At 34.1% G+C, this 13,768-nt stretch overlaps 1 protein-coding gene across 1 annotated transcript in view; it reads left to right on the top strand.

Moving 5' to 3' along the window:
- The window catches only part of LOC148619769 (fatty acid synthase-like), a 45,572-nt gene that overhangs the window by 11,583 nt on the left and 20,221 nt on the right, over nucleotides 1–13,768 (top strand). The window contains exons 10-17 of the mRNA XM_088580009.1: nucleotides 884–1,113; nucleotides 1,451–1,752; nucleotides 2,598–2,980; nucleotides 6,356–6,619; nucleotides 7,134–7,307; nucleotides 7,669–8,908; nucleotides 9,204–9,334; nucleotides 13,341–13,600. Of these exons, the coding sequence (XP_088436135.1) occupies nucleotides 884–1,113; nucleotides 1,451–1,752; nucleotides 2,598–2,980; nucleotides 6,356–6,619; nucleotides 7,134–7,307; nucleotides 7,669–8,908; nucleotides 9,204–9,334; nucleotides 13,341–13,600 (2,984 nt within the window). The remainder of the gene's footprint in view (nucleotides 1–883; nucleotides 1,114–1,450; nucleotides 1,753–2,597; nucleotides 2,981–6,355; nucleotides 6,620–7,133; nucleotides 7,308–7,668; nucleotides 8,909–9,203; nucleotides 9,335–13,340; nucleotides 13,601–13,768) is intronic.

The following is a 13,768-nucleotide window of genomic DNA, read 5'->3' as shown; positions in this document are numbered from 1 at the left end:
AAAAGTCTTCTTCCCTTTTATACAAATTTGGAGATGAATTTGACAATGTAAATGTTTTGTCTAATATATTAAGTCATCCAAAATCTAAACTCTTAAATCATTTAAAATTAGATTAATTATTCATTGTGAGAAAGAATTATTGTAGTAAAATAATTTGTCTGCTGGCCACTGCCATGCAAGTCTTCCATTTTGTATGTGACACTATAGGAACACTTTTCAGTGTTGAAATTCAGATTTTGTTTAAATTTAGTCTGTTTTGTATGTGTATGGCAGTTTCAAACTGACATATTTTTTACAAGTTACAGACTTTCATGGTTTTTTATGCATGTGACACTTCAGGAGTATTTTGTGAGCACAAACTTTATTTGTATTTTACTCACTTTTTAAATTATTCCACATGCATAAGTAGAATTTTGTTCCTTTTTTGACAAATATTTGATTGAACCTCACCATATCAAAGGTCAGTACCAAAGGTCAGGAATATGGCAATTGTCATTTTGTATTAGTTGGTTACCAGCATTAATTGTGTTAATCATTTGTTGCTACACCTTTTTGTTTTCACATTTATAGAATTGTCAACCAAGTTGCATACTTTCAAACATTTAATTCACTTTTCATGTATCCAGCTTTGGGGGTTGGGCTTGCTTAGACTTTTTCCTGTATGTAGGAACATATTATCATGTATTCATCATTAAGATGACTGTTTTGCACACATTTGCTGTTCTTTTTATGTTGTCCAGATCAAATTTTTTATTTTCTTTCACATCATCAGGGGATGCAGATATGATAAACTCTAAATTATTTTACTTGTGAGGATTTAAAATGATTATGGTAATCCTTTGTAACTTCCTATTGATACAGAAAAAAAACTTTTCTATTTTAGGAATGACCTGGGAAGATGCCAAACTGAAATGTCCAGAAGGTGTTGTTCCAGCATGTCACAATGCTAAGGGTACTGTCACAGTATCAGGACCAGTTGATAAAGTGGCTGAGTTTGTAAAAATACTTAAGGACAAACAGATCTTTGCCAGGGAAGTGAACAGTGCAGGAGTAGCTTTTCATTCTAGTGCCATGCAGACTGTTGCACCAAGGCTTAGAGAAGAAATGAATAAAGTAAATATCAAGAGATAAGAAACAGGGGTTCCAGTTAGAGGTGGTCTAATCTCAATTTCCGACCTATAACCTCTGAAATCTATGTAATTGATTCTTGGATTTTTTTAAATTTTCATTGACAATGTATTGAGATAATAAGGTTTTTCTCAAGTGTACCATTGATTTGAAAATGTCCAGGACATTGCACTTTTGAACTTTCTTTTTTAAAAAAAAATTATTGATGTGGACAGAATCACACTTGACAGTGATATGTATTTATGCATGAATGAATCTTTTGGTTGTATCCATTTTGAAACTATGCTCAGTTGTATTCTAGTTGAAGAAACTTTCCTTTCAGATTCTTAAACCCAAACCAAGAACTAGCAAATGGATAAGTTCATCTATACCAGAGTCCAAATGGGATACAGAGCTTGCTAAAACTGCTTCAGCTGATTACCTTGTCAACAATCTTGTCAGTCCAGTTCTATTTCAAGAAGCTTTGAAACACATTCCTACAAATGCAATTGTGATTGAGATAGCCCCACATGGGCTGTTACAAGCTGTGTTGAAAAGATCTTTAGATACTACCTGCTCAATGGCTAGTCTAATGAAAAGAGAACATTCATGTAATCCTGACTTTTTCTTCTCGAATCTTGGAAAGTAAGTGTTGTACTAGGGATTGTTTATCTTCTATATTATTCTGTTTAATGTAGGTGACCACCCCAGTAGTCTCTTAATCCTGTGTTTTAGTATGGGTTTAATCCTCGGCTGATTCATACCAAACACATTACAATTTGATAGTCACTGCTTCTCTGCCAACCACACCCAACATATAGAAGATAGAATGATAACTGGTTAGTTCATGGTTTGAATAATGTGTCTGAGTTGGGTTGACATGCCTTCCTGGGTACATTAAAAATATCTAGCTCCGCATGTTTTGTCTTCAGTCAAAACTGTCTTAGTGACTATCAATCTTAAAAGACTATTATTAAAATGTTCTCATGTTAATGCATTCAATGTAAAATTAACCAATATATAAAGACTACCGTTTTAAGTGACCATGATTTTTCTCTCCTTTGGAAGGTAATGGTAGGACTGGTTTGACTGTAGTTCCAAGCTAGGTCTGTTCAATTGGTCAAAATCTTCTTATCCAGAAAACATGGAATAAGCATTTGCCATACAATGTAAACCACTATCAATCAATCAATCAATCTTTTTGAGCTTGATAAGATGACCAATGCTGTATGTCAATCGGGCAGTTGCAGGGTAAATTCCATTTTATTTTTTTATATTTTTATTATATTTCAGGGATGATTTTCTTCCGTCGTTTTAACGGATTTCCACTATTTCGAATCAGGATATTACTGTTACAATTTTTTTAAATGTATACTTCTGATTTTGCCAATTTCCACTTTGTTTGTTGACCTCATAAAATCATCCTTGATATTTAGATTGAATGCTAGACAATGAAAACTTTTGAAACAATTCTTTAACACTTATTGTAGATGTTACATTCAAGGAGCAGATTTCAACCCACTTGGAATCTTTCCACCAGTTGAATACCCTGTGCCAAGGGGCACAGCCATGATATCGCCTGCCATTAAATGGGATCATTCTCAGTCCTGGTATGTCCCAGATACCAATCAGTTTCTCAGTGGATGTTCAGATCGCCAGTCTGAAACTCGATTTGAGTTTGATGCATCCAAAAATGAACATGACAAATTTCTTCTTGGCCATAAGATCAATGGAAAAGTGTTGTTCCCAGCAGCTGGATATATGGTATTAGCTTGGAAAGCTTTGGCAAAGTTTCATGGGAAATTGTTTGATAGAATGCCAATGGTGATTGAAAATCTGAAGATTCACAGAGCTACCATAATTCCTTCCACTGGTTAGTATTTCTTTTCAAAGTTTCTATGTTAAGCTATCTCTATGACATTGCTTAAAGGGTGATAATTATGAGATGTCATTGATTTTAATTTTTTTTAGGATATTTCCCATTACCTGTATTAAAATTGATAAGCTTGTAGACACAGAAAGTACAGCGTTTTTTAAGCCCCTCGCTTGAGAAACAGGAGTAACATAGTGATTAGGCTGTCTGTTCATTTGTCCCTTTGTAAATGCCCAGTTCTAATCTGCAACTCCTCCCAGTCTGCTTAATGGAATTCGATAAAACTTTCATACATAAGTAAACCTAATATAACTTCACATGATGCTATTCTGCACCTTCTATTTTGTTTTTCCATCTGAATGACTTATAGGATTCCATTAAGTATTGAGTTTTGCTCACAGTTTATCTAATCTGGTTCCCTTGTCAATATCATAAGCAACCCTAGGATCGCTAAAAATATAGACTCAGGTCACCACCAATGGATATGCACAATATATGAGAAAATTGCAGCGTATGAAATAAAATGAAAACAAAGAAGAAATTATCTAAATAACTAAATTACTGTGATTAGTGTGCATATGTATTGAAAGATGTTATAAGTAAATTGAAAGAAACATTTTAACATTTCTTTTTTAAATTTGAATATTAGAACGTAAGAAAATAAATAAATTAATGTCATATATGTATCAGACAATCAAAAGACAAAAGACGTCACTGGAGACCCGAGGTTGTATTTTAGAGAAATTTGTGGAACGAAAATATTACCTGGGCTGCCAGGTTAACAGTTTGTTTTTTTTTGATAATATATTTGAAACTTCACAAACAAAATAATTCTGGATGGAATCATTTTTCGAGGTATAAAACCCAAATCGCTTGCATATTATCCAAAACCTTTAGACATGTGTAAGTACACTGATTGAAAAATATGGAAGTAACAATTAAGAAATGTCAAAAAGTGGGATGATACAGGATAATGGAATTAAGATGCTGGATAAATAGATCTGTGTCAAGGGTCTTTATAAACTTTTTTTTATCTGTCTTTATTTTATTCATCAGCAATTAAAATTACTTGAATGGTCTGTATCAGCTAAATAGCATTAAGAAGAATTTTATCAGTTCTTATTTTTATGAAAAATATGTACGTGTTTTTTGCATTATACGCTTTGTTAAGCATGTACATGTATCGTACCAAATAACTTACTCAAGATTGGCTCAATACAGTCACTTACATGTAAACTACTGTTTTTTGGTTGTAATGTACAGGAACAAAATGATTTTTCTAATGAATTTTTGACTCAAGATTATATTCATAGTCAAAGTTAAAAGGTGAAAAACATTAAGTTGCAGGCTCTATATATTAATGAAAATTAAACATAATGGAGCATTGAGAAAAGTGGACTGTTTCAGGATGTATATTTAACATACATTTTGTTTGTTAATGAATAATCAAGGGAACCAAGATTTTAGCGGAAATCATAAGAATGTAATCCAAGGGCAAAGACCAGGCAAAGTAACAAAAGTAATTGAGCAAACCTGACCACTAAAACCTGGGAGCCTGGACCAGGTGCACTGGTAGGATTGACCAAACCTGACTCCACTAAAACCTGGGAGCCTGAACCAGGTGCACTGGTAGGATTGACCAACACTACAATTGTTGATTTTGAATGAGGTTAATTTCATGATTTATCAACCAGAGAGATCTAATAATTACTGAGGCCATCAGCTGAGGTGATTATTGATCTCAAATTATGATATTAACTGAAATACAAAGTTATCAATTGCTTTGCCATGGCGGCCAAGTATATGCAAAGCTCTTGTCTGGTATGTTTTAACCACAGAAGCCAAGTTGCTCACAATTCCAGGCGGGTTCAAAATAAAGAGAATTGTCACTGATCTACAAATTTATTACGATTATACAGAAAATACATGTTACAGGATGAAAAGTTATTTTGATATCAGGAAATTATAAAACTCACATATAGGGTGCACTCAATCAAGTTATCAAATTCTTTAAAATGGATTGGATCCACATGGCACAGGGGAACAACACAACAGACATCAACAACATTGAAATTCTTCATATAGCGATGACTTCCTGTTAAGGCAAATTATACTAACGTCAATAATTCACAATAACCTTGGACCATTGTCCGAATACAAATACTTCTTGTTAAGGCAAGTATACGTCAAAATGTCAAAGAAACATCATCAACAATAATGAGTTAACTTCCAGTTACGGAAAGTTGCAACTCTCAAAAACAATATTCCTCTTGCATCACTTGTCTCCAAAAACACATCCCTTAACCACATAAAATAAATCCAATTTTACATTCAGTCTGCCACCGTATATCCCTGAACATCAAGTTTGATCGGCCAAATATGCCAATTCTCAATCATTTATTTGACTGGCTATCCCATTCTATTCCTCTACTTAATTTCAATCTTCAGTTTTCAAAAAAAAAAACTGAAAATTAAAGCCCTTATATACTGTTCAACACCAATTCAACACCAACTTAGCACCAATTTCCGATAAATCAAAATCTTTGACAACTACTTAAAACTACATCCTGCATGGGTAACATGATGCTGTACTTCATCACCTTTCCTATAGTAAACCACTTAAAATCATAATAAAGATAAACTTCCGGATATAAGACTAACGGTACAATGACTAAATCAAAATATGCTTATCTAGACATGCAACTAATTATCACGAATATGTACACCTACAGTTTTATTACTTGACTGACATTTCATTTAACATGACCATTCACACTTTATGAATTTTAATGCAAGGATCTAATTGTAACATTCTGGATTTTGGACAGCCCTCATTTTCCATTTATCATATCATTTGCTTGCTTCCTGTGTGTGTATTTTTTTTTGTCTTTTGGTTTTTTTTTCTCTCTTGATTTTACAATGTAAATAACTCAAATAACCTTTAAAAGTCCACATATGGGAATCAATGACCTGTCAAGAATTTTTGTGTCTTTGTTAGTCAAGGCAAGATGTCATTTTTTTTTTTTTCGCCAACTTCTGTCACTTGAACCAGTCTGCTCAGCCATGGTTGAGTGAATGCTAGCGGTAAGTAATGAGAGCGACAATTTACCAAATTAATCTGTCTTAATATATCAACCAATCATAAGTGATGATTTAAAATTAAACTAAAGGATTTTACCTCACATGCCACTTTGTGTGGTGTGGTGGTTATCATAATTTTCAAAGAACCATTAAGTACCAATTAAACCAATCAAAATTGTAGTTGATATCATAATGATATTTGAGTTATTACATTTTGTTCAAGAATTTGAAATTGATTGATAAAAAAATACGTCGGAGAAAAAATGGGTAATTATGATTACTTCTTTTCCTCAGGTGTTCTGACATTTGACGTGACAATGATACCTGTGTTGGGAGAATTTGAAATTTGTGAAGGAAATAATCTTGTTGCTAGTGGTTCCATCTATGCTCCCTCCATAACCACATGGAGCTCCAATATGGAAGCAGTTTGTCTTCCCACAAGCCCTAGCAAAAGGAAGGCACTACCTTTGGAATCAGTTGAAGTTTATAGAGAGTTAAGATTAAGAGGTTATGATTATGAAGGAGAATTCAGAGGAATAAGGGAGGCTATTCACAGAGGTAATATGTGTTAAAGTTTTATGGGAAGAGGTTTGACCCAGTTGGTAGGGGATGATTCTTTAGAAAGGCAAAATAACATTCTTTTAGGCAATAGTCTATCGACGTGTATAATTGATAATAATGTAAAGATAAATATCAATTCCAAAGGTTTGGTTTATTTCAAATAACATAACCTCAACCTCTGTTCATTTGAAGGCAGGAGCAGTGGCAAGAATTAAAATTGAATATTTAAATCAAGTCAGTACATTGCATAGTGTATAATATTAAGTCAGTTGTGACCAAAAGTAAAGTAGGAACCAGTTTATTATAATATTCATTATACCTGTCCCTTGACACTTACCATCTCATATGCTGTATTCTACCTTAAACAGCACAGTTTAAATAGAACTTAACCAATCTTTGGCAAAAAGAACTGTAAAGATGCTTCCAATCTCAGTATTATTACTGTACGTATTTGATATTTATGAATTTAAAAAAAAGTTACTCTAAAAATTGAATATTTCTGTAACTCTAGGTGAGAAAGGTGATTTGCTCTGGAACAATAACTGGGTGACTTTTTTGGACACCATGATGCAGATGTTATTGATATCACAGCCAGGTCTTGGGTTCAGTCTACCTACAGGGGTGGTTTCATTAAAGATAGATCCTGAACAACATAAGTCTACTCTGATAGGGAATGACCCATTAGGTAAGATATGATGCCTTCAAAGGGATGTTGAGGCACAGTGATCAAATGGTTAAAGCACTGGTTCCACTAAAAAATCAAACCCAGCAAAATATCTAGGTTTTTAGGACATTCCATTGATTGATGTAAAATGGAACTTTTGTCTCTCCTCGTGACAAAATGGAGCAACTGAATTAGGCCTAAATTAGCCACCATCCTTCTATTATTTTGTTAGATCTATCATGTGGAGGCAAAATTGAAAGAGAAGTAGAAATTTTCTAACTCATCACTGCTGGGCATGGCTTGTTGTGGGTTATAATCAAGGATTAAAACAATTTTCCAAATCATTTTTTTTTTAAATTTTATTGTTATGGTTTAATTTCAGTTGTTCCAGTTCATGTTGACTTGTACTCAGAAACTGTAACAGCCGGTTGTGTGGAAATGCAAGGCCTCAAGCTAGCATCAACCCAACAGAAGCTAATCCAGCAAACTGTTGTATTAGGAAAGAGTAGCTTTGTACCTAATATTGAAATTTCTAGGGAAGACCTTTGCCCAAATGATTTGGAGGAATACCATTCACAATGTTCTGCATTAGCAGGAAATGGGATTCTGAGAATCTTGGGAATGGAAGGTATGGACTTTCCAAATTTCAGTGCATTTGAGCAGATGGCAAAAATATTGAAACCAGTAAAGTTTACTGAAACTGTAGAGAAGTACTCAAAAATGTCCAAGAATGGTTTGTTCCTGATTCTAAACAGTTTGTTTAGTATGACTGTTGACAATTTTGTTCAAAACAGCAGAAATATATTGGATGCTTACAGAACTAAACTAGCAGATGACAGACTGATGACCAATCTTCTGCAACCAAGGTCATTGATGTCATGTCTTGACATTGTCTTAGAAAACAATAAATTAGGGTCTCTCAAAGTCTTAGAGTTCGCATCTCCTGATGTAAACCTCACTGATATAGTCCTTGAGCATTGTAACAAAAGGCCAGAATATGTTAACTATGTAAAGGTTGATGGAAAATCTCACAAAGAATCTGCAAATCTTTCACCGGACATTAAATATTTAAAATGGGATGTTGAAGAAGATGCTCCAGAAAATTTGTCAGACTTTGATATTTTGATAGCCTATAATTTCCTTCACAGACAAAAAAATATCTCAAAATGTTTGCAAAATATGTCAAAAGTTTTGAAAGATGATGGATTTCTGATTATACATGAAGTAACATGTAACCAACATTTACACCTTGCTGTTACTGGGCTAATGTCAGTACTACCAGTCACTGCTGAGACTAGATCAGTGGCCTGTTATTGTAATGAAGAAAAATGGCGGGAATTTTTCCATAAGGAAAATTACAAAGTTATAGTTAAAAAATCAGATGGACTAATGAATACAATGTTCCTTCTCAGAAAGAAGTCACCCAATAAAGTAGAGAAGCAGACGGTCATGAAAGTAGGTCTCGATATTGCAGAATCTGTTGAGGCAATCAAGAAGAACTTGAAGGAAGTAGCAATGAAGCCCAAGGGAGATAACTTATGGTTATTAGTCAATGACAATCTCAGTGGCATTGTTGGTATGGTAAACTGCTTGAGGAAGGAGCCTGGCGGAGAGAAAATTAGGTAATTATTTTGTCAAAATATATCCAGGATTTCTATGCGACTTGATAAAATAAGTAATGGATATCATTATGCTGAAAAAAAGTACAAATTGTTGACGATTTGATAGAAAAATTTTGCAAGAAAAAAATTCTTCACAGCTGCTTTGGTCTCCTTCATGGTAGAACAAAATGTAAGGTGAACATGAGAAGGTAAATAGATATAGTCAGTTAAAAAAAAAAAACATGTTAGGAAATCAATAGCAAATATGAATTTAAATTTGCATGAATTTAGTATTGATATTGATTTTAATTTCTAGGTGTGTCTTAGACATTTCTAAATCTGGTGGTGAACTTAATCTCACAGATGGATTAGTCCATAAAGATTTGGTTGTAAACATAGTAAAAGATGGCATCTGGGGATCCCTCAGACATCTTCCAATATCAACTGGTAATAATGAAGTTTCCCCATAACTGTAAATGCACTGTCCTACTAAAACATAAGCAAATCTAACAGCATGGGTATAGGTGAAGTTCCTACTCTTTTTGGTCAAAACAGTTTCTTAAATCCTATTTGCATGATTTTTCTGCACTTAGGATTGTTTGTTTCCATCCAAGAAAAAAGGGTACATTTAGAAGCATTCAATATCCTGTTTTAAACATTATAATCATTGCTTCCTATTTTTTTACTATCTGGGTAGAAGGGCCATGAGCTTTTGTCTTCACAAGCTGTTCAAAATCATTGCAGAAAACTTGGTGAACTTGATTTCTTGAGACTACTAGGTCAGTTGTCACAAAATTTGGGCACCAAGACATCATTGGGTTTATGATCTATAATTATACCCTCAATCAATGAGAGGGTGATATTTTTGAATCAACATATCCATCATTGTTTTTGTCACAATCTCCCAATGGACAGATTGGTTTCAAAATGGGTATGTGGCTTTATATAGATAGGACATATTTTGTAAGCTATTTTGGTTGCTGTCTGTAGTACATGTAACTTCAGTTTCATGGGATTTTCCCATTTTTAGGTCACCTGGTCGAAGACCTTGTGAGCTATTGCCATCACTTGGTGTCCATCGTCGTCATCTTTAATTACAATTTTTCAAAACTCTTCTCCTTTGACACTACTTGACCAATTGGAACCATACTTGGTATCAATGTTTCTTAGGATATCCTGCATAGAACTGATGTGGGGATTTTTGATTTGTTGAAAATCATGGCTGCCGTTACTAAAATAGAAGATAGGGGTCAGACAGTAGTTTTTGCATATATCTCCAAAACTGTTATGTTTAGCTAAATTCTGACACTGGTAAAAGTGTTCAGCATGATGAGATCTATCTGTGGTCAAATTTTCATTTTAATCTGTTAAGCCATGTTGGAGTTAATGCCCTTTTTCAACATTTTTTGTTATTTCTTTCAAAAATCTTCTTCGACACTACTTGACAAATTGGAACCAAACTTGGTGTGAATGTTCCTTGGGGTATCCTGCGTAGAACTGATTGGGGATTTTTGATCTGTCAAAAAACATGGCCACTGTTAATGAAAATAAAACTTAGGGTCAGACAGTAGTTTTTAGCTCACCTTGCAGAAGGCCAAGTGAGCTTATGCCATCACTTGGCGTCTGTTGTCGTCGTGGACAAAATTTTAAAAATCTTCACAGGTTTTAAACTTGGCATGATTGTACCTTAGTGTGTTCTGCACAAAATGACTGTTGGGATTTTTGATCCATGAAAAGGCATGGCGGCTGTTACAAAAAAATAGAATATAGGGGTCTGTTGCCTTTAGCAAATTTCTGGCATTGGGTAATAATGTTTAGCATCATGAGACGGACCTATGCTGAAATTTTCAAAACGATTCATCGACTGATGTAGGAGTTGTGGCCCCTGAAACAGTTTTTATTTGCATGTGCAATTTTGAAAATCTTCAACTCAAAATCCATTAAACATAATTCAATGAAATTTAGCAGATATGTTCCTTAGGGTATCACACACAAAACGATCGTTGGATGTGTTGATTCATTTAAAAACATGGCCGCCGTTTTTAAAAATAGAACATAGGGGTCAGAAGGCATTTTTTTTGTAAATAACTTAAAAACCGTTGCCTTTAGCCATTTTCTGGCAGGGGTTATATTGTTTAGCATCATGAGACGGACCTATGCCAAAATTTTCAAAACGATTAGTCAACTGATGTAGGAATTACAGCCCCTCAGACAGTTTTCTTTTGCATTTTTCGCAAGTGCAACTTTGAAAATCTTCTCAAAATCCATTGCACAGAAATCATTGAAATTTGGCATATATGTTCCTTAGGGTATCCCACACAAAATAACTGTTTGGATTTTTTATTTGTGAAAAACATGGCTGCTGTTACTTAAAATAGAACATAGGAGTAAGAATTCAGTTTTTTGCAAACAACTCAAAAACCGTTGCCTTTAGCAAATTTTTGGCTTGGATAAAATTGTTAAGCATCATGAGATGGACCTATGCTGAAATTTTCACATGTACAACTTTGAAAATCTTCTCTAAAACCATTTAAAGCCATTGAATGAAAATAAGCATAATAGGTCTTTAGTGTATTGTGCTCAAAATGACTTGTGATTTTTAATCCGTAAATAGGTATGGCTGCCTATACTAAAAATGGGTCAGAAGACAGATTTTTGAAAATAATTCAAAAATTGTTGCCTTTAGCAAAATTCTGGTTCAGGTCATGAAAATGCTATTAAAAGCGTTTCCTGCATTTGACAATTAAGTTGATTTTAACGTAGCCTGTCTCATTCCTCAAGTTTTTCAAATAAGCAGATGGTTATCCAGGTGAGCGATTTAGGCTCTCTTGAGCCTCTAGTTCGCATATGATATTCCCAAAACCATTAGGGTTAGCTAAATTCTTTCAATAGCTGAAATGATCCATATTATTAGGACTACAAATGTCTTCAGGGAAATGTTGTCGGATATTATTGCTCTTGAAAAGGGAAAAATGACCTTTTTTTTTTTTTTTTTTTTTTACAGTTTTCAGCTAATATCTTGAAAACTATGATAGATGGAAATTCTTCTTAAATTTATTGCCCTTGAAAAACAAAATTAAAACAGGTGAGCAATTCAGGCTCCTGGGAGCCTCTTGTTCTCTTTATAAAATGATAAAAAAAAATTTGCCAACAAATGTCTCAGCTTCCACTGGATAAGACTAATTTCAAATTTGATATTTGGCTTTTTATAGATGGGACATTCATTGTAAATTATGTTTGTTGCCATCTGCATCAGCTTCTTGTTTGTTTTGACTTTTCCAATTTTTGCTGGGTTGCACTTAGGCAAATTGTTTTATAGAATAGTGAATGGCAGGTGGGCAGGGAAAAAAAATGAAACATTTTTCTCAGTGACTATAAACAGCAACTAGATATATGGTACAATGTGGCCCTCCCTGTCTTCATGTTGATACTATGAAAAATGTTACTATCCCTCTTGTCAGCATATCTACTGGTTGAATCATTGGGTCAGAGTTGTGCAACAAACACTCCTTGTAGGAGTTTATACTGCCCTCCAAAGCCAAAAATTACAAATTTGGGAAGACAAGCAGTTGAGGAAATTATTTTCATAACGCTTTTCTCAGCAACTACTAATCACAGCCTCTTGATATTTGGTATCCAGCATCAGGTAATGGTCCCAAATTGTGGTATAGGATTTCATGCTTGTCTGTTTAAGGAAATTTGGCCATTTCTGTCTTTGATCCATTTTTACTGTTGGTGCTTATCTCCAAACTATATTGAATAGAAAGAAGCTTTAAAGTGGTGAAATCATCCTTCAAAAAGGCTTGCTGAAATGTCAGTTAAGTAAAAACTGCACAGTACATCCTTCAGGAATTGCCTTTTTTATTTATTTTTTTTTGCTTCTGGCTTGAAAACTGTGAGAAAGGAATGTTCGATTTAAGAAATAATCCTGTTTTAAAGGCCTGCAAATGGTCTCATTTTATTTATAGCCTACTTGAGCTTCTGTGTTGTGCAAGTTGATGAATCTCCGCCAAGGATCGAACCCTAGACTGCTTGGTGAAAAGCCAGTCACATACTGATTCTGCTAAAGAATTAATCCTTCAGCCATTTTAGGCAGTTTGTGAATATTATATACTACTGTTACAGTATGTTTTAGAAATTCTGTAGAGTTGTGTGGCACGCTGTGAAACCTAGATTTAACCCATCATTTCGTTTGTAATGCCTGTATCAAGTCAAGACCATTGAGGTACCAGCTGTTCCAGTGGTGTAATATCTATTTTGTCAGATTTGTTTTGGATGTGACTTGACTATGGATCCGATTAGTGTTTAGTTATTTTGTTGTTATCCTCATTTAGTTCAGAAATAATATTTTGCAATTATTAAGATAGTGACTTTTTGTTTTATTGTTTACATCCATAAATTTGTCTGCTTACTACAATTATTTCTGTTCAATAAGTACAATTTCTAATTTCAGACCATAAGTATGTAGAGAAAAGCCATGGATATATGGACATCACAAGAAAGGGTGATCTATCAACTTTACAATGGAAAGACCTCAAACCAAATGATGACCATGATAAAATTCACTGTAAGGTCCACTATGTATCTCTAGGGACCAAGGATCTTATGTATGCTCTTGGCCGTCTCCCGGCAGACCAGGAATACTTCCTGGGTTCAGAGTTTTCTGGAATGACTGAAGATGGTAGGAAAGTGATGGGTGTTATTGATAAAATGGTAACTATACAATGAAGAAGTAGAATTAATGAAGAAACAGATGGTCCTTTGTGGTCAGTTTTGTCATTATATATAGGATGTTTGTGAGAGACAGATTTTGTATTGGTAGTTATAAAATATCCTTATTCATATTTATACCAAAATGGTTGAAAATAAATTCCTTGCCAA

The sequence above is a fragment of the Perna viridis genome, chromosome 4 (genome assembly GCF_037379345.1).
Source record: "Perna viridis isolate PV_CMFRI_1.1 ecotype Kerala chromosome 4, ASM3737934v1, whole genome shotgun sequence".
NCBI lineage: Eukaryota > Metazoa > Mollusca > Bivalvia > Mytilida > Mytilidae > Perna > Perna viridis.
The sequence above is the reverse complement of the archived record's forward strand: the minus strand, read 5'-3'. Positions and strand labels throughout refer to the sequence as shown.